Source organism: Megalobrama amblycephala, linkage group LG3 (genome assembly GCF_018812025.1).
Source record: "Megalobrama amblycephala isolate DHTTF-2021 linkage group LG3, ASM1881202v1, whole genome shotgun sequence".
Classification (NCBI taxonomy): domain Eukaryota; kingdom Metazoa; phylum Chordata; class Actinopteri; order Cypriniformes; family Xenocyprididae; genus Megalobrama; species Megalobrama amblycephala.
In genome coordinates, this window is record NC_063046.1 from 35,589,698 (window position 1) to 35,610,067 (window position 20,370).

Sequence of the window (20,370 nt, forward strand, 5' to 3'; positions counted from 1 at the left end):
TGAAGTCAGGATGACACACTGTTTCTCTGTAATACTGCATCTATTCAGACTGAAGATAGAAATAACAATAGTTCACATCTATGATGATCACCTTATTGAAGAGCTTCAGCAGCATTTAGTTTCCAATAGTCTGTTCTGAAACCCAGTTACTCTAGTTCTGTGTGCTGAAGATACTGTTTCTCCTCTTTCATTTTAACTATTTATTTGATGTCTCTATTCTTTATTCTCTGTTGAAAAGGCAGATTTCTGCATGAACACAATCAGTACATCATATCAAATGCTGGAAATTAAACAATTACTAACTAGATGTAACCCGGTAGAAATATATTCTTTAGTATACGATATACAAGTTTGAATAAATAATTTCATAGTTTAATAAAATAGAATTTAAGGTTAAAAAAGTTAAGATTCAATGACCAGCAAAGAAGTTATGATTTTGCTCAATGAGAGAAATGTTACATATTTGTTGGTTAATAATATATGAGCAAATGCTTTAAAGATGCCTGTAAGAATAGGAAGAAAGAGTTACACAAATGTTTTGTGAATTTATTTTATTTCTGAAAGTTTTGTGTATGAGCCAATCACAGTTGGGGTCAAAGTACAAGGAAGTGAGAGACGAACGCGGGTGGTTCGCGGAAAGAAAAAAAATACGGTTGCTGTTAATGTAATGCACCAGATAAGAAAAGTGTTCAACCTGGACTTTTATACAAGACTTTAATGGTGATAATTCTGTCTGTGTGAGTGGTAAACCCATAACAGTTAGACAGACATAAGTTTGAGTTAGCCGCTGATTTAGTGGTTAATGTTTAGCATGGACTTTGCTAACAAGCTAGCAGCCAGCGACCTCGATTAGTTAAGCCTGTGTGGAAATGCAAGACCGACGATGATCAAAGACCCTGATGGAGCCAGATAGCGTTATCGAGTGGTGGACTTTGCTGGAGATCGTCAACCATGGGAATCTTCTCTTCAATCGTCTTCTCTTCGTCGCGAATCCTCTCGTCCTGTCTTCTGCTGCTGACGCCTTTGATCCTGTGCGCGTGAGGTTACATTCACATTGAGTAAAGGTACCATTTTTGGTTTGGCCTGTGTGGTGAAGCAGCCATTTGTTTTAAGGCTACAACGTACCCGAGCTACATTCAGGCCTGCATCATTTGAACATTTGAAATTGAAGGGTATTTCACATTAAGCTAGGGTTTTGCCGGCTATTTTATTTTCTTGGGTCCTTTTGTGTTAAATGTGAATTTGAATGCATTTGTGATCTGAAAAGTGAGTTTGACAGACATATTTAATTTCTGACCTTCCTTTTCTAAGTAAATCTGGTATACTTTTTATATAAAACTATTGTGGTTACTGACTCTGGTTACTAAGAAAAAGAGTAACATATGGTTTTAATGTTAAAGTGTTTATAGGATAAAAGTAATTCCAAGACAATTCATTTCCTGTTAAAAAGTAAATATTAGTGCTTAAATAGTGATTTAAAGGGGAAAAGTATTTAATTTAATATGTTTTAAATTACACTTACCCATACAAGTTAAACACTGATAAGTTTATTAGTGAAACACTCACTTATTTGATTAGATAGATATTTAAAGAACTCAGGATAGCCACCTCTCATTATAGTCAAGCACGCTAGAGAGGCGCTACATAAAATGGAGGCACCGCTGGGATAATTAGTTTAGGTTTTTTTTTTTTTTTTTTTTTCCTCTTTAAATTGAAAATCCGCATTTTGACTATCCGCATATAGTGTTAATTGATAAGCTAATATGGAACGTATGAAAGAGCTAGTAGCAGAATTAAAAGGATGGTGCCATGGCGAGGCATTAGACGAGGCTCATGCAGTCCTGGTGCTCGTTCAAGAAGATGTAGACACAAGTACAATAGAAGAGACAATGCAAACTGTGAAGTGTTTGGGACGTGTGCGAGTCAGAGGCCGAACTTTCAACAGTCAACTAAACCGATACTTGGTTTTGTGTGAATGTAAGGAAGTAGTAAAAGGGGAACTTGTTCCAGCTGAAGTGTTTCCTATTGATGGTGGAGGGCCGTGGCTTGTTATCATAGCAGATGCAGCTACCCGAGCCAGTACACAAGTTAATATGTCCGAAACGCAACAAGCTCCAGATAAAAATGTTGAAGACTTTCGCACATTGTTCCCTGAAGATGAAGCTGCTGCCATGTCAACAGAGGCCATCGTGCGAGCTGTGAGTGATTTACTTGACAAGACGTCCAAGTCCTCCAGTGAGCATGGAAGTTATCGCCGCCTACAAACTTTTTCTGGGTTGTTGCCCACCCCAGCTGGAGAAGAGCAGTTCGACCAGCTGTCTGACTTCCTCTGACGTCTAGAACAGTCGTTGAATAAGGTGGTGCAGAGAGATGGACTCCCCCCTGGATGTGCAGATAGAGCAAGACTCGACCAATTGTTGCGTGGTGCGATAGGCTCTGATCTGATGTTAGTTAACCTTCGTTTGAGAGAGAGGAGAGCAAAGCCTCCAACCTTTCTCCAGCTGTTAAAGGAGATACGCACAGAAGAGGAATATGAGGCCTCACGAAAGAAGATTACTCCTGTCATGCAAAGTGGAAATGTACGGCAGAATGCTGATGTGAAACAGACGGAAATTCAGAACTTGAAGTCTGAGATCAAAGAACTTAAGGCCTTGGTTGCTGCTATTGTGTCTAAGCCAGCCCATGACATTTCGGTTAGCAGTGAGAAAAGTCCCCCAAACGTAGTGTACAATGAGTGTAGTTCAGACAGTGAGATAACAGCATTGAAAAAACAAATAAAGCGCTTGCAACAGAAAGTAACAGATAAAGTAGCTGAACCTCAAGCTGCCGTTTCAGCTGTAAATACCTCAAAACCAGTAGCCAGCTCCCCACAACGATCATTCAAAGTATCAGAGGAACACTTCTGTTATCGATGTGGTGAGAATGGGCATTTCGCAAGGAAGTGCCAAAGCCCAGAAAACCAGGCTAAAGTTATCAAGAGACTTATCCAAGCTCTGAAGCTGTCCAAGAACAACCAGCCGTCAAGTGATGCCACCGCTAATGTAGTTAACTGTTCTGTTGAGAAGAGTACAGCTGACATGCCTGAGGGTGTGCCTATTCCTGATGGGTTAGTTGGGCCGCCTAGCCTGGTGCCACTAAAGGTTAATGGACAACCTTGCACTGCTCTGTTAGATAGCGGCTCTCAGGTGACGATCATTTTTGAACCCTGATACCTGAAGCACTTGTCTGATATCCCCATTCAGCCAATATCTGGTCTTTCCCTGTGGGGTTTAAGTGAGTCTGGAGCTAGCTACCCTTACTAGCTTACCACATCAACTAGTTGATGTGGAGTATCCAGCTGAGGTGTTAGGACAGTTACAGTCTGACTAGTTCCTAGCTCTCATATGTCCTAACCCTAGGACTGAAGATAAGACGTCTGTCATTGTGGGCACCAATGCGAGCCATGTTAGACATTTGGTGAATCAATGCAAAGATAATGGCATTGATGTCTTCGTGTTCATGTTGAGGAAGATCAACCTGCTTTAAAGGGTGTTGTGCTCCCAGTCCCAGAGGAGGAGGCTGGCTGTGTCCGATGGATGGGTCCAGGCCCCTTGGTCTTACCCCCAGATGGTGACACTCAGGTTGTGTGCAAAGTCGAGCTGAAAAAACCTGTTGCTCAAGAAATCCTGATGATAGACTCCTCACCAGCAGCTGCTTTACCTGCTGATGTGATTTTTCATCCCATGGTTGTGCCCAGTGGGGCATTGAATGTCAACAGTTTGAAAATACTGTTAAAAAATGACTCTTCAAGAGAAACTTCCATACCTGTGGGAACAGTGATTGGATGTGTGTACCACATTGATTCAGTTGCGACCATTCCCCCTCAGGAGACTGCTTCCTCTGACTTTGATGAGAGCATGATCAACTTTGGGGACTCTCCTATCTCAGAACAATGGAAGAACAGATTACGTAAGAAACTGGCTCAGAAGTCTCATGTATTCTCAATGCACGATTGGGACGTAGGATTAGCAAGAGGAGTAGAGCACAGAATCCGTCTTTCTGATTCCCGGCCTTTCCGTCAACGATCACGCCGGCTAGCCCCTGCAGATATTGAAGATGTAAGAAAGCATTTACAAGAACTGCTGCAGGCAGGGATCATAACAGAGTCGCGAAGCTCCTATGCATCCCCAATAGTTGTAGTCAGAAAGAAGACTGGGGCTATTAGGATGTGTATAGATTACCGACTGTTGAATAGCTGCACCATACCTGACCAGTACACAACACCATGCATTGAAGATGCACTGAATGCACTAACAGGGAGTCAGTGGTTCTCGGTTCTGGATTTGTGCTCAGGCTACTACCAGATAGCTATGTCCGAAGAGGGCAAAGAGAAGACGGCATTCATTTGCCCGTTAGGATTTTTTCAGTTTGAGCAAATGCCTCAAGGCATTACTGGGGCACCAGCAACATTTCAAAGGTTAATGGAAAAGGCTGTCGGTGACATGAACCTCTTACAAGTGCTGGTGTACCTGGACGACGTGATAGTGTTTGGAAAAACTCTTGAGGAACACGAAGAGAGACTGCTCAAGGTCTTAGATCGTCTCAGGGAAGTTGGTCTGAAACTCTCAGTGGACAAGTGCCAGATCTGTCTGCCAAGGGTCAAGTACCTGGGGCACATCGTGTCAGCAGATGGAGTTGCTCCAGATCCTAGCAAGATTGAGGCCGTCGCTACATGGCCCATGCCAACAAACCTGAAGACGTTACAATCTTTCCTAGGATTTTCCGGTTATTATCGCCGATTCATTCAGAATTATTCTGAAATTGTTAGACCACTGACTGAACTCACAAAGGGATATGCTCCAACTCAGAAGAGAAAGAAGTATGCCCAAGATGTGAACAAAGTATACTTGAAAGAATCGGAGCCGTTCGGGGAAAGATGGGACCAATCCTGTACAGATGCGTTTCACCACATAATTCACTGTCTGACACATGCGCCTGTACTGGCGTTTGCCAATCCACAAAATCCATACATCCTGCATGTGGATGCCAGCTTGAAGGGGCTTGGTGCTGTTCTTTACCAAGAACATCCTGAAGGCCTGAGACCAGTTGCCTTTGCAAGCAGAAAAATCAGCTCTGCAGAGAGAAACTACCCCATACATCAGCTGGAATTCTTGTCACTCAAGTGGGCAGTAGTCGACAAATTCCACAACTATTTGTATGGGCCGAGATTCACCGTATGTACTGACAACAACCCGCTTACGTACAAGCTGTCCACAGCCAAGCTCAATGCGGTGGGGCATCGTTGACTAGCTGCCCTATCGACATATGAGTTTGATGTGCAGTATCGCCCATGCCAACAGAACATTGATGCCGACCTGTTGTCAAGGAACATGCCAGAGGAGGACGACAATGGCTGGGTGACTATACCTCAGTCCGGAGTGAAAACCATCTGCCAGGGAATCTGCATCTCAGAGTCTGCGCGCAGTATGCCAGTCTGTGCTGCTCAGCTTGGAGCATCTCCACACTGTGTTCCTGACCTGTATGCATGTCTCACACACATGGAGTTAAAGTCTCTGGAACTCATGTCCAAACTAAGGCTCAGGAAGAGGATGAAGTCATTGGACCGGCCATCCAAGCCATCAAGCATGGGCACTGGCAAGAGGAGGGGACTATGAGTCCTGAGTTGTCCAGATTGAAAAGGGAAGCTGGGAAGCTGGCAATGAAAGATGGGTTACTGTACCGGTATAGCAAGAGACCATCCGGAGAGGTGATCAGTCAACTCCTCCTGCCGAGAGAGTTCCGGGAGATGGTTATGAAGGCCATGCATGATGACCTGGGGCATCTTGGACAGGAAAGAACTGTTGACCTGCTCAGAAGTAGATTCTTTTGGCCTAGGATGTCGATTCAAGTGGAAGAGTACATCAAGAACTGTGGTGAGTGTGTCACTCACAAGACTCCTATACAGAGAGCTGCTCCGTTGCACCAGATTGTAAGCCATGGGCCTATGGATTTAGTATGCATGGACTTTCTGTCCATGGAGCCTGACTCCAAAGGCATAAGTAACGTGCTAGTGGTCACAGATCATTTCAAGAGATACGAGACCTTGATGGGGATACGCAAGTCGCGGACCACGGCGTATCATCCTCAAGGAGACCCGCAGCCAGAAAGGTTCAACCGAACTCTGCTCTCTATGCTAAGTACCTTAGGCCGGGAGAAGAAGCGTACATGGAGTCAACATGTGCCTCACTTGGTCCACGCGTACAACAGCACCAAGTGTGATGCCACGGGGTACTCTCCTTATCATCTGATGTTTGGCAGAGAGGCGAGACTTCCTGTTGACTTGTACTTTGGAACGTCCCCTGATGGCATAGAAGAGGCGTCTTACACCCGATATGTCACAAAGCTGAAGGAAGACTTGAAGCAAGCCTACAAGTTAGCCTCTGATGCTGCAGACAAACGGTTACCTTTCAGTCCATAGAGATCGGCGACAGAGTACTGCTCCGTAATCTAGGCCTGAGAGGCAAGCACAAACTGGAAAGCAGGTGGAGTCCTGATCCGTATGTTGTCGTTGGAAAGATGCCAAACCTACCTGTGTTCAAGATCAAACGGCAGGATGGAAGGCTAGGGACAAAGCCTATACACAGGGACCACCTTCTTCCGATTGGACAGCTGGTGAGAATGCCACGCATTGACCAGGATGCTGATCCGCCTGAGAAACCCAAGACCAGAGCAGACACTCGTAAGAGAAGTCAAAGGGACTCAAGATTAGAGACTCAAGAGTTACAGTTGTTTTCTGATTCGTCCTCCGACATGGAGTATTATGTCCCTCACTGTGTCACTCGGAGAGAGCCTGTCCCAAGGGTGCTAAATACTGCCAGGCCAGTAATTGAATTAGAAGATGATCCTGAAACAGAACATGAAAATGACCCTAAAGCTGAACATGTTCATGAAAATGATTCAGACCCAGAAGAGGTTGATCAAAACTCTGAACTGGATCCTGTGGATGAGGAGTGTGATCCAGAAGTAGCTCCGGAAGAGACTAGTGAAGCTGGATCAGAGTCTGAAGAGGAAGTGTCTGAGGTCCAGGAGGATAGAAGGCAGCCCAGCTCTGAGCCTAGACCTAAGAGAACTGTCAAGCCAACTACTAGACTTACCTATGATGAGCATGGTAGATCAAGAGATGAGCCTTTGACCATAGTACACAGAGGGATAGTCATTAAAATAGGAAAACACTATATACATTAGTTATTAGTTATACATTAGTAGTTAGGACTCCTTTGTTTGTTTATTAGTGTCTGATGAGGACACACAGACATTTAAAAGGGGGAGGGTGTAACCCGGTTGAAATATATTCTTTAGTATACGATATACAAGTTTGAATAAATAATTTCATAGTTTAATAAATAGAATTAGGTTAAAAAAGTTAAGATTCATTGACCAGCAAAGAAGTTATGATTTTGCTCAATGAGAGAAATGCCTTTTGAGTAATGTTCATGGTTTACTGTATACAGTATTTAAAATGTTACATATTTGTTGGTTAATAATATATGTGAAAATGCTTTAAAGATGCCTGTAAGAATAGGAAGAAAGAGTTACACAAATGTTTTGTGAATTTATTTTATTTCTGAAAGTTTTGTGTATGAGCCAATCACAGTTGGGGTCAAAGTACAAGGAAGTGAGAGACGAACGCGGGTGGTTCGCGGAAAGAAAAAAAATACGGTTGCTGTTAATGTAATGCACCGGATAAGAAAAGTGTTCAACCCGGACTTTTATACAAGACTTTAATGGTGATAATTCTGTCTGTGTGAGTGGTAAACCCATAACAGTTAGACAGACATAAGTTTGAGTTAGCCGCTGATTTAGTGGTTAGTGTTTAGCATGGACTTTGCTAACAAGCTAGTAGCCAGCGACCTCGATTAGTTAAGCCTGTGTGGAAATGCAAGACCAACGATGATCAAAGACCCTGATGGAGCCGGATAGCGTTATCGAGTGGTGGACTTTGCTGTCACGGTTTATGAATGCATTGTTTCCTTCTTGTCGCGTGTCTTTGTTGTGGTAGGATTGTGTGTGTGTGTGGGTGTGTGTGTTTGTAGGCGTGGATCATCAGTGGCTCCAGCTGCCACGCATCACAACACCAGCTGCAGCTCATTTACTCACCCTTCATAAGCTCACTTCATTCTCATCCCCTTTATCAGATCGTTGTTTGGTGTCTCTGTGCTGTGTGTCCCATCCCGTTCCTGTTGGTGTTCCAGTCTTGTGCTTCCTGTTCCAGTTCGGTGTCTTCGTGAGTTCGTTCTATGTCTGGATCTGGATTTCACTCTTCACCAGCACGCTTCATCACTTCGACGCACCTAATCCGAGCTGACCATCTCAGTCCCTGCGCCACCCTTGGATTCTCATTCAGTGACTCTCTACTTTTCAATAACTTCAATAAACGTGTTAACTTGCTATTGCTTCCTGTGATCAATCATGACATTTGCTGGAGATCGTCAACCATGGGAATCTTCTCTTCAAACCATTTTTGGTTTGGCCTGTGTGGTGAAGCAGCCATTTGGTTTAAGGCTACAACGTACCCGAGCTACATTCAGGCCTGCATCATTTGAACATTTGAAATTGAAGGGTATTTCACATTAAGCTAGGGTTTTGCCGGCTATTTTATTTTCTTGGGCCCTTTTGTGTTAAATGTGAATTTGAATGCATTTGTGATCTGAAAAGTGAGTTTGACAGACATATTTAATTTCTGACCTTCCTTTTCTAAGTAAATCTGGTATACTTTTTATATAAAACTATTGTGGTTACTGACTCTGGTTACTAAGAAAAAGAGTAACATATGGTTTTAATGTAAAAGTGTTTATAGGATAAAAGTAATTCCAAGACAATTCATTTCCTGTTAAAAAGTAAATATTAGTGCTTAAATAGTGATTTAAAGGGGAAAAGTATTTAATTTAATATGTTTTAAATTACACTTACCCATACAAGTTAAACACTAATAAGTTTATTAGTGAAACACTCACTTATTTGATTTGATTTAAAGAACTCAGGATAGCCACCTCTCATTATAGTCAAGCACACTAGAGAGGCGCTACATAGATAAAAATACATTAAAAAATGTGACCAATCGCAAATAAATAAAATAAATAAACTTCAATCTCACTGTAACTGCTGTACAGTATCATGATACTAACTGTAGTTTCTCCAGCTTGAATTGTGGGTTCATCAGTAGATAACTGAGGTTTTCCACTCCAGAGTCTCCTAGATTATTCCTGCTCAGGTTCAGCTCTCTCAGGTGTGACGGGTTTGATTTCAGAGCTGAAGTCAGAGCAGAACAACCTTCTTCTGTTATATAACAGTCACTTAACCTACATTAGAGAAAGAGAGAGAGAGAGAGAGAGAGAGAGAGGTTTTACAAAACTTTATTTAAAAAAACACTTCATAGCAATCTTCAACAACTCACATAATAAATATAAAAATTCAACCTCAAATGTCCATCATAAATAATATACAGAACATCATTGACAGACCACAGATCATTAAAACCCATCACATTATTTACCAAACTATAATACGCAAATTATATTTTCAGTCTACCAGCTACTAATTTCATGAACATCACTTCAGCATTAATACTATGAAGCTGTAACCCTTGATTTTTCCTGGTTTTCCATATGGCCAATTTTGCAGTTCCTATTAAATAATTTAAAAGACACATCTTCCTTCTTTTTGAAAAATTATATTTCACACCCCCTATAAAAACTTGTTCTGAGAATTCTTCACCAAAAGCTTGAAACAATCTATTAAGAACATCAAAAAGACCTTCCAAACTTTTACATTTTAAAAACAAATGTTCCAAATTCTCTTCTTCTCCACAAAACCTACATCCCACCCCAACTGCTGGGTTCAGGTGCGCCACATGCTTATTCGTTGCAATTGCTCCATGAATAATTCTCCATTGTAGATCCGCTGTTCTTTTCTCTACTGGAGATTTATGGAAAGTTCTCCATCTATCTCTCACGAGAAATTCTGGCTTCAACAAACCTGGCCACCTTGAGATCTTTTGTCCTCTGAGCGAAACTTGATGTAAAACTTTAACTGTAATGTTATATACAGCTTTCTTTGATGTATTTTCAAACAAGTCAAGCTGTGGAGTTTCAAAAGATAAAATCGATCCTGCCGATTCATTCTCTTGTCTTTCGGCAACGACAGCAGTAACTCTTATTTTTGGAAAATCCTGCTCATTTCTTATATCTGGTGGAAAACCTTGTCCAATGTTTTTCCTATAACCACTTGGTAGTGCATTAAGAATTTCTTCTACCAGCTTTTCCGTCAAGCGCGAGGACTTTAAACCTGTTACTTCTTTCAAGGTTTCCACTGATTCCCATTGGTCATTATTCAAAAGTTGCCCCAACTTCACAATGCCATGTCTTTGTAAACATGCACGCACGCTTACAGATGACAAAAGTCTTGTCTGAATCATAGGATTGAAAAACAACGGTTCCTCTTCGTATCCAACTTCCAGATTCATTAATATCTCTTTCCACTTTAAAAACAGTTTTCCAAGAGTGCAACATTGACCGATAAAAGGATGTAACCTCAGACAGGTTCATTTTTTCCAGTTCAAGTAAAAACAGATGTCTATCTAATTTAAGACCACCTGCTTTTTGTAAAATCATTTTCGCAGTCCGAGTCCAAGCTAAGTCCTCATGATACAGGAATCTCTGCGCTGCTTGTATTCTAAAAGCACAGATCTTACTCCGCACATCCACCAGACCTTGACCTCCCTCATAAACAGGAAGGTAGAGTGCTGCTGCACGAATCCAGTGTTCTCCACTCCAAAAAAACTCCACAAATGTTCTCTGTATTTTACAAATCAGTTCTTCAGGTGGTTCCATTACAATGAGTCTATGCCATAAAGTTGAGGCAGCCAGGTTATTTACAACCAGAACTCTTCCTCTGTACGACATTAAAGGTAATATCGATTTCCATTTAAGCAGCCGGGCAGACACCTTTTCCAGCATTCCCTCCCAATTTTTATTCTGAAATTGTTTATTCCCCCCCAAAAAACCCTAGCATTTTAAGCCCATCTCTTTCCCACAGCAATCCACCAGGTAATTTTGGAGGTCCTTGCCCACTTTTCCACTGACCAATAATAAGTCCCTCGCTTTTTCCCCAGTTTACCCTTGCTGATGATGCCTTCTCATACTTTCCAATAGTTTCATTTAAAATATTAATATCATTTTGATTTGAAATAAAAACAGTAACATCATCAGCATAAGCTGATATAGAGATTCCATGCATAATGTTTACATCAGGAAAATAAAATCCACTGAGATCCCTTCTTAGCCTACACAACAGTGGCTCAATAGCAAGGCTTTATAATTGTCCAGAAAGTGGACAGCCTTGCCTAATCCCTTTTAATACAGGTATTGGCGCACTCAATCCTCCACCAGCTTTCACAATCACAAAGACTTCAGAATATAACAGTTGGATATATGATATAAAATTCTTCCCAAAGCCAAAATTTTTCAAAACTTCAAAAAGATATTTATGATTGACTCTATCGAAAGCCTTCTCTTGGTCTAATGAAAGCACACCCAGGTCAACATTATTGAATTGATTAAAATCAATTACATCTCTTAACAAAAAAAGATTATCCATAATTGACCTATTAGGGATACAATACGTTTGATCTCTGTGAATTAATAATTCCAAAACATGTTTCAGCCTATTTGCTAAACATTTTGATAATATTTTATAGTCCATACACAGTAAAGAGACAGGTCTCCAGTTCTTTAGAAGGCATAAATCCCCCTTTTTAGGGAGCAAAGAAAGGACTGCTCTTCGACAGCTTATAGGAAGTAACTTATTCTCTATACTCTCTAATAATACTTCATATAAGTCATTTCCTAGTATATTCCAGAACGTTTGATAAAACTCAGCTGGCAGTCCATCAATTCCTGGAGAACGGCCATTTGATAACTGTCTCATTGCTTCAATAATCTCCTGAAATGTAATTAGTCCATCCAAAGGTTTTTTCTGTTTATTTGTCAGTTTTGGTAGATCACTCAGCAAATCAGAAACACATTCAGGATCACAAGTCTCAGCATCATACAAGTCCGTATAAAAATTAGCTGCCAGTTTCCTTATTTCTACTGGGTCAGAAGTTATGGCCCCATCAGGCCGACGAAGATGTTACATTTGCTTTTGGTGGACACTTTTCTTTTCAAGATTAAAAAAATATGAGGAAGGAGCATCCATATCTTTAATAGAGCACATTCTTGCCCTTATTAATGCTCCTTTCACTTGTTCTTGTAATAATGAACCGAGTTCTTTCTTTTTATTCAAATGTTCATTTTGTACTTTTCCATCATTATTATTATTGTTCACAAGAATATTCTCCAAAGCTTGTATATCCCTTTGAAGTTTTTGTATCGCTGCTTTCAACATAGAAGTAGAATGTGAACTATAATTTTGACAAAAGATCCTTATATTTGCTTTACCAACCTCCCACCACATATGCAAATCTTCAAAAGAAACCTTTTTTAACTTCCAATCATTCCAAAAAATTTTAAAGTTTTCACAAAATAAAGCATCTTGTAATAATTTAATATTAAAATGCCAAAAATAATTTGGTTTTGAAATTTTCTTCATATTCAAAACAAATAATATCAAATGATGGTCTGAAAACCCAGCAGGTAAGATAGTGTAACGATTCGGGACTCATGGTAAGATCCAAATGCAGCATTTTATTAAAGTAAGCGTGGTCGTACAGGCAGGGTAAATCAGGAGCAAACAGGTACAGCAGAGGGTTAGGCAGAATCGTAGTCAGGGCACAGGCAGTAGATCGAGGCAGGCGGATATCATTCACAGAACAGTATAACAAGCAAGGGTCAGGACAGGCAGCAACGGGTCAATACACAGGAACAGGCAAGATCAAACACAGGCAGACAGGATACAAGGTACGCTCAGAATTGTCACTAGGAATCAAGACTTCGCCGTGAGGTGGTGTGTGTATGAGTCCTTAATAGTCCAGGTAATGCGCATCAGCTGGGTGTGGTGATTAGTGTGGAGTGTGCATGGCTGTATGTGGCAACAGGTGATTGGTGGAGTGAGTGCATGTGATTGGATGATGGGAAATGTAGTCCGGGGAACTGACAGGATTTGTGACAGATAGAAACATCCGTAATTTTATTATTCCATTCTTTACCTTAATAAAATCTATCTAATCTAGCTCCACTAACCCTATTATTAGATGCTTTAAGCCAGGTATACTGTTTAATTCCTATATTTCTTCTTCTCCAAATATCTATTAATTCAAATTCTTTTAAAATTTTTGACAATACAACACTTGATTCATGATGGGGTTCTTCTCCATTTCTATCAACAATAAAGTCAATAGTGCAATTCCAGTCACCTCCGATAATAGTACAAACATTATCATCAATTTTCTGAATAGCATTCCTTAACTTTAAAAAGTACTTTACACGCTCTGGTCCATTATTGGGTGCATATACATTTATCAATATGAACACAGATCCCTCATATTCCATCTTTACCAGCAATATTCTTCCTTTTACAATTTCTTCTACAACCAAAATATTGACATTCATTTCTTTAGAAAACAGAATGGCTATGCCAGCACTTGTATTTGTCCCATGACTTAAAACACTTTTTCCCTCCCACCATCTACTCCAATCAGATTCATTATCTAAACTAGTATGCGTTTCTTGTAAGAAAGCTACATTTATTTTTTTTATACTGAATAACTCTGATATCATCGCCAATTTATTCCCATCTCTACCCCCATTTATATTTAAAGAGCCCACCCTCAACAGCTCCATAGAAAAAAGAAAATATAAAGAGGACAGAAAAAGAAGGCAAAAAAAGCTATTCACCCCATGTGACTTAAACATTTAATTTGTTTTGTGAGGCATTTACTTTATCCTTCCTTAACTTTGTTACCATCTTCTTCAACCTGAATCTTTTTTGTTTACTTAAAGCCTCATAACTAACATTTCTCTGCAACAATTTCACTGTATAAATGAACTTATCCATGTCAGGAAAAAAGTCTTTAACTTCAATAGTCCTACCGAAAGTCACATCCAGAAAATCATTTATATCTTGCAATGTATATACATCGTCCACACTTCCACATTGTGATCCAATGTCAGATATATCGGAGAATGCATCATCATCTCTCATCCCCAAATCAGCATCAGTACACGTTTTACCAGAATTAACGTTAGATATTTCAGAATCTTCATGAAAGTCTCTTTCAACATTAACCTTAGCTACATCTTCATTCATTACACTATTATCGTCCAGTTCAGAAACATCATGTTTTCTACCAGAATCAACCATTTCATTAACACTTTCAATCTGACTTTCAATCAATCCATCACCATCGATGTTCCTCTGTAATGCAGCTTGCACAGGCTGCACAGGCTGCACAGGCTGCACAGCCTCAGAAACTAACTTACTACTCTCACCAGCAGCAGATGTACTAGACCTAACTTCCACTTCATTAACTTGGGCCTTATGTGGACATGCATGCCTTTTATGCCCGATGTCCCCACACTCAAAACACCTCATGCTGCCAGTGTTCGCATAGATAACATACGCTTTACCTTCATGCAAAACTCTGAACGAAATATCTAACTCTGGCTCGTTTAAGAACATAAACACCTGTCTTCGAAAAGACATAACATGTTTCAGAGCAGCGGTTTTACACCCCAATGGGATCATCTTAATCTCACTAGCCATTTTTCCATATCTTATCAAAGCTTTCTCAATTTCATCATTCCGAATAAACGGAGGCACATTCGATATCGTAACTCTCGTCGTCGGAGTAACAAGCGGTGAAATAATAAGAAAATTGCCACTTACCACAATTCCGTCGCTTATCAACTGATTGACTATGTCTTCCTTCTCGACAAAGACCACCACTGCTTTATTCATCCTAGATGCCGAAGTAATGTTTTCATATCCAACTTTTTCCCCGATTGCTAGCAATACATCTTCAACAGTGACGCCCTGTACTGGTACACACCTGATTCCATGGCGGAGTGACACAGGTGACGCTACCCCCACGGGGATAGACGCCATCCCGATGCCGCCTTAAAAATTCCCAAACACTCACAAAAGAAATTAAATGTTAGAAAGAAAAAACATTCAAATAATTAAAAAACAAAAACAATCAAACAAAAAAAAAAAAAAAAAAAGAGAGAAAAAATAAATAAATAAATGTTTAGACGGAAAAACCCAAATCACTCGTCCTCTACTCGTGAGCACCCTCACACGCACCCCCAACACTCCCAGCATTTACCGAGAGAGAGAGAGAGAGAGAGAGAGAGAGAGAGTAGAAAATAAGAGAAGAAAACTCTTTATTCTGTAAAGTCACATCATCTTCATAAGCAAATGAAACAGAGGAAGAAGACCATCATCTTTATTCACCAGATCACAAAATACTAATGTGAAGAATTTTACACAAATATAATGTGAACTCAGAAAGAGAAAATGACTCAAATCCATGTTCAGTTCATGTGTGAGTTAAATGGCATGGCTGCCCACGTCCGCTCTGTGTATTTGTAGATTTTTTTATAGCCACAAAGTGTAAAACTCTTCAAGGTTTAATGCTCTTTGTACTGATACACATACAAACCTGTAAACTAATAAATTAATGAATCTTTCTTCAGATGGAGATGCAGCGCTACAAATGATGTGACTTGTGTCCTGTTGAACTAAACAGTAAATACAGTATAATGATACTAACTGTAGTTTCTCCAGCTTGAATTGTGGGTTCATCAGTAGATCACTGAGGTTTTTCACTCCAGAGTCTCCTATTATATTCCCGCTCAGGTCCAGCTCTCTCAGGTGTGACGGGTTTGATTTCAGAGCTGAAGTCAGGATGACACACTGTTTCTCTGTAATACTGCATCTATTCAGACTGAAGACAGAGAAATAACAATAGTTCACATCAATGATGATCATCTTATTGAAGAGCTTTAGCAGCATTTAGTTTCCAATAGTCTGTTCTGAAACCCAGTTACTCTAGTTCTGTGTGCTGAAGATACTGTTTCTCCTCTTTCATTTGAACTATTTATTTGACGTCTCTATTCTTTATTTTCTGTTGAAAAGGCAGATTTCTGCATGAACACAATCAGTACATCGTATCAAATGCTGGAAATTAAATAATTACTAACTAGAAAAAAAACCCATTAAAAAATGTGACCAATCACGAATAAATAAAATAAATAAACTTCAATCTCACTGTAACTGCTGTACAGTATAATGATACTAACTGTAGTTTCTCCAGCTTGAATTGTGGGTTCATCAGTAGATCACTGAGGTTTTTCACTCCAGAGTTTCCTAGTTTATTCTCGCTCAGGTTCAGCTCTCTCAGGTGTGACGGGTTTGATTTCAGAGATGAAGTCAGGATGACACACTGTTTCTCTGTAATACTGCATCTAATCAGACTGAAGACAGAAATAACAATAGTTCACATCTATGATGATCATCTTATTGAAGAGCTTCAGCAGCATTTAGTTTCCAATAGTCTGTTCTGAAACCCAGTTACTCTAGTTCTGTGTGCTGAAGATACTGTTTCTTCTCTTTCATTTTAACTATTTATTTGACGTCTCTATTCTTTATTCTCTGTTGAAAAGGCAGATTTCTGCATGAACACAATCAGTACATCGTATCAAATGCTGGAAATTAAATAATTACTAACTAGAAAAAAAACCCATTAAAAAATGTGACCAATCACGAATAAATAAAATAAATAAACTTCAATCTCACTGTAACTGCTGTACAGTGTAATGATACTAACTGTAGTTTCTCCAGCTTGAATTGTGGGTTCATCAGTACATCACTGAGGTTTTTCACTCCAGAGTTTCCTAGATTATTCCAGCTCAGGTTCAGCTCTCTCAGGTGTGACGGGTTTGATTTCAGAGCTGAAGTCAGAGCAGAACAACCTTCTTCTGTCATATCACAGCAGCTTAACCTACATTAGAGAGAGATTTTAACCCATACTTTTATTACATCAATAACAAAGAAACATCAAACCATTATCACAAAAACAATCAGCACAACAAAAGACTAAAAATTAACCCCCCCTCAAACACAGTACAAAAAACCTCATTAAAACACCACTGCAATACAAAAGTATCCAAATCCTGCATCTCTTTATAATATTTAAACTCAACTGAGATCCTAGACCTAATAAATGCCTTAAACAACAATACACAATCTTGGCCATGTATACTTTTAATCCTGTTTTTCCTTGAAATATATATGGTCATTTTTGCCTGGCCGACCATAAAATTAATCAACTGCCATTTAAATCTTTGATTGCGGGTATATCCTGCCCCATAAATGAAAGCCTTAGGGGTAAAACTTTCCTTAAAGCCTAAAAACAATTGTTTTAACAATACAAAAAGAGGCTTAAGCCTAATACATTCAAGAAAACAATGAAAAATTGTTTCTCTTAACCCACAAAAAACACAACCTTCATTAACATTGCAGTTAATAATTGAAACAAAAGCATTAACAGCAACAGCCCCCATCAGGATCCTCCATTGTAGGTCTCCTGATTTTTTTCATCAATGGTGGTTTGTATAAAACCCTCCAAAATGGTTTAACTTCATTTTCAATGTCAAATTTCTCCCTCCAGACATTATCACATTTATCACACAGTGTGGACTTGTACAATATCTTAACAAAACATTTGTAAATCACTTTTCCATTTACTTCTTTTAATAATAAGTCCTGAAGCCCATCCAAGTTTAACAAAATACCAGACATCTCCTTTAAAGGATTAGTTCACTTTTAAATAAACTTTTGCTGATAATTTACTCACTTCTTTCTTCAGTCGAAAAGAAATTAAGGTTTTTGATGAAAACATTCCAGGATTTTTCTCCTTATAATGGGCTTCAATGGGCACCAGACGGTATAGGTCCAAATGACAGTTTCAATGCAGCTTCAAAGGGCTTTAAATGATACCAGACGATGAATAAGGGTCTTATCTAGCGAAACGATCGGTCATTTAAAAAAAAAATAAAAAAAATAAAAATTCTCGGATGCGCATTTGTGACGTCACGTAATACGCAATTACGTTGAAAAGGTCACGCTTGACATAGGCGGAAGTACAAAGTCAGTGTTTACAACTTGAACGTGCAAATACTAAGTCAAACGCCGTTTACAAAAAAAGGTAAAACAACAATGCCGGACGAGGAGAAGATGAGTTTTTCAACCTGCCCTACCTTTTTGAACCAGAATACACAGAGGAAGAAATTAGGCAGATGGAAGAGACTGCTGCGGCGACACACACCTCTCCAGCATCGGGCAGACGTGGTGGTGCACATGTGGCAAATGCCAACCATTGCCAACAGAGGAAGAATCTCAATGCTGCTACGACTGGACCATTTCAATCCCGCCATTAGAATCAGTCGGTGAGTCCCTGTTTCCATCTCGCTGCATTACCGGACAAAATGGATTTCTACCGTTACTAAGCAACAGCGTCGCACACCGGACGCGAAGCTCAGCACCGCGCCACGTCTTTAAAATTCGAACGCATTGTTTTCTATGAGTGTACACACCGGCGGCGACATTCAGCGCCTGTCCGCGGTGCCCAGCTACGACTCAAAATCCTGCCGCGCCACAGAGCGCCATGTACGTTGTTTTACATTAAATGTATATTATATTTCTCTCAAATCGTCGTTAATGTACATACTGACTTCACCCTGTGCTGCAAGATACATTAGTTTTACACTTTTAGTTTAACAGCTTGAATAAAGTCTAAAAATGTATAATAAATGTAGCCTTTTCTTTCATTTTGCTCTGTTGTGCCATTTTCCATGTACACTAACCTCGGTGCGAAATATTAAAGCATATGTAACGTTTCCCTGTTGATGTAAAACACTCCCATTGTGCAGCTCTTCTATCAGGAGTCGAGTCAAAATTGAGCTCGCGCATATATAATGTGCGCGTCCGGTGTGCGACCCCTTTAGAGGTGTTTTTGTTCTGATGGAGAAGGGTATGACAGTCTGATGGCACTGACAACACAGGATGGAAGAACCATTAGTTGTTTTACCTTTTTTTGTAAACGGCGTTTGACTTACCATGTGTCTCAATCAGCTCCCTAGTTCAGTAGTCACGGCACTGATCAGGGAATCAGCCACATTCACTTTCATGATACTGATTCACGACCTAGGGAACTAGGGAGCTGATTGAGATGCAGGGTTAGTATTTGCATGTTCAAGTTGTAAACACCGACTCTGTACTTCCGCCTATGTCAAGCGTGACCTTTTTAACGTAATTGCGTATTACGTGACGTCACGAACGCGCATTTCAGAACATTGCAAGGCGAGCATTTGTGCTTATAAAACGTAAACTTTTTTTATTTCTTTTTAAATGACCGATCGTTTCACTAGATAAGACCTTTATTCATCATCTGGTATCGTTTAAAGCCCTTTGAAGCTGCACTGAAACTGTCATTTGGACCTTGAACCGTCTGGTGCCCATTGAAGCCCATTATAAGGAGAAAAATCCTGGAATGTTTTCATCAAAAACCTTAATTTCTTTTCGACTGAAGAAAGAAGGACATGGACATTTTGGATGACATGGGGGTGAGTAAATTATCAGCAAAAGTTTATTTAAAAGTGAACTAATCCTTTAAATCTGGCGTAATCCAGTGCTCAGGAAAAGGGTCTCTCAAATCAGGAAGCAAATGTCCTTCCTCAAAACTTTTAAGAAATGACAATTCCTCTGCTTTCAGTTTCTTTCTCCATAACTCCATGATTGTTGAGGTTTGTCGCAAGGACTTTTGTCTCAATAAAGATGCCACAGCCACAATGTTTTTCAACTCAGATCCGGCCACTTTAATCATGTGACCAAGCTTTACAGTCTGAGTGTCACACAATCTCTGAGACAGATTCGGCACTTGATCTGTAATGTCCAAACGAGCCCCTTAACTAGAGGCTCTTCTAACAACCAGAACAGAGAAGTAGTATTTTCTCGTCTTTTAATGATAAAAGATCCCCACACTTTAAACAATCCATGATAGAATGAAGATAGTCCACTCAAATGTAGCTTTTTGGTATCCGTTAGAAACAAAGCAGAATCTAGTCCAAGTCCATGCACTCTGTGAAGAATGCTTTTCGCAACTTCTCTCCACATCACATCCACAGAGCCTGTTAAAAACTTCTGAATGAACTGTAACCGAAACGTTGCATATCTGCTTGACAGAGACACCAAACCTTGTCCTCCCTCCTCCACTGGCAAAAAAAGCATACTTTGAGGGACCCAGTGCAGCCTGTCCCAGAAGAAGTCCACTAAAATTGTTTGTAAACGTAATAATAGTCCTGTGGGAGGTTCCACACAAGAGAGCTTATGCCA

General features: G+C 40.0%; 1 protein-coding gene across 1 annotated transcript in view; it reads right to left on the reverse strand.

Annotated features, from left to right (window-relative positions):
* LOC125265197 (NACHT, LRR and PYD domains-containing protein 12-like) overlaps positions 1-20,370 on the reverse strand; it is a 260,299-nt gene that overhangs the window by 57,047 nt on the left and 182,882 nt on the right. Inside the window, exon 20 of the mRNA XM_048185283.1 lies at positions 15,913-15,922. Coding sequence (XP_048041240.1) covers positions 15,913-15,922 — 10 coding nt within the window. The remainder of the gene's footprint in view (positions 1-15,912; positions 15,923-20,370) is intronic.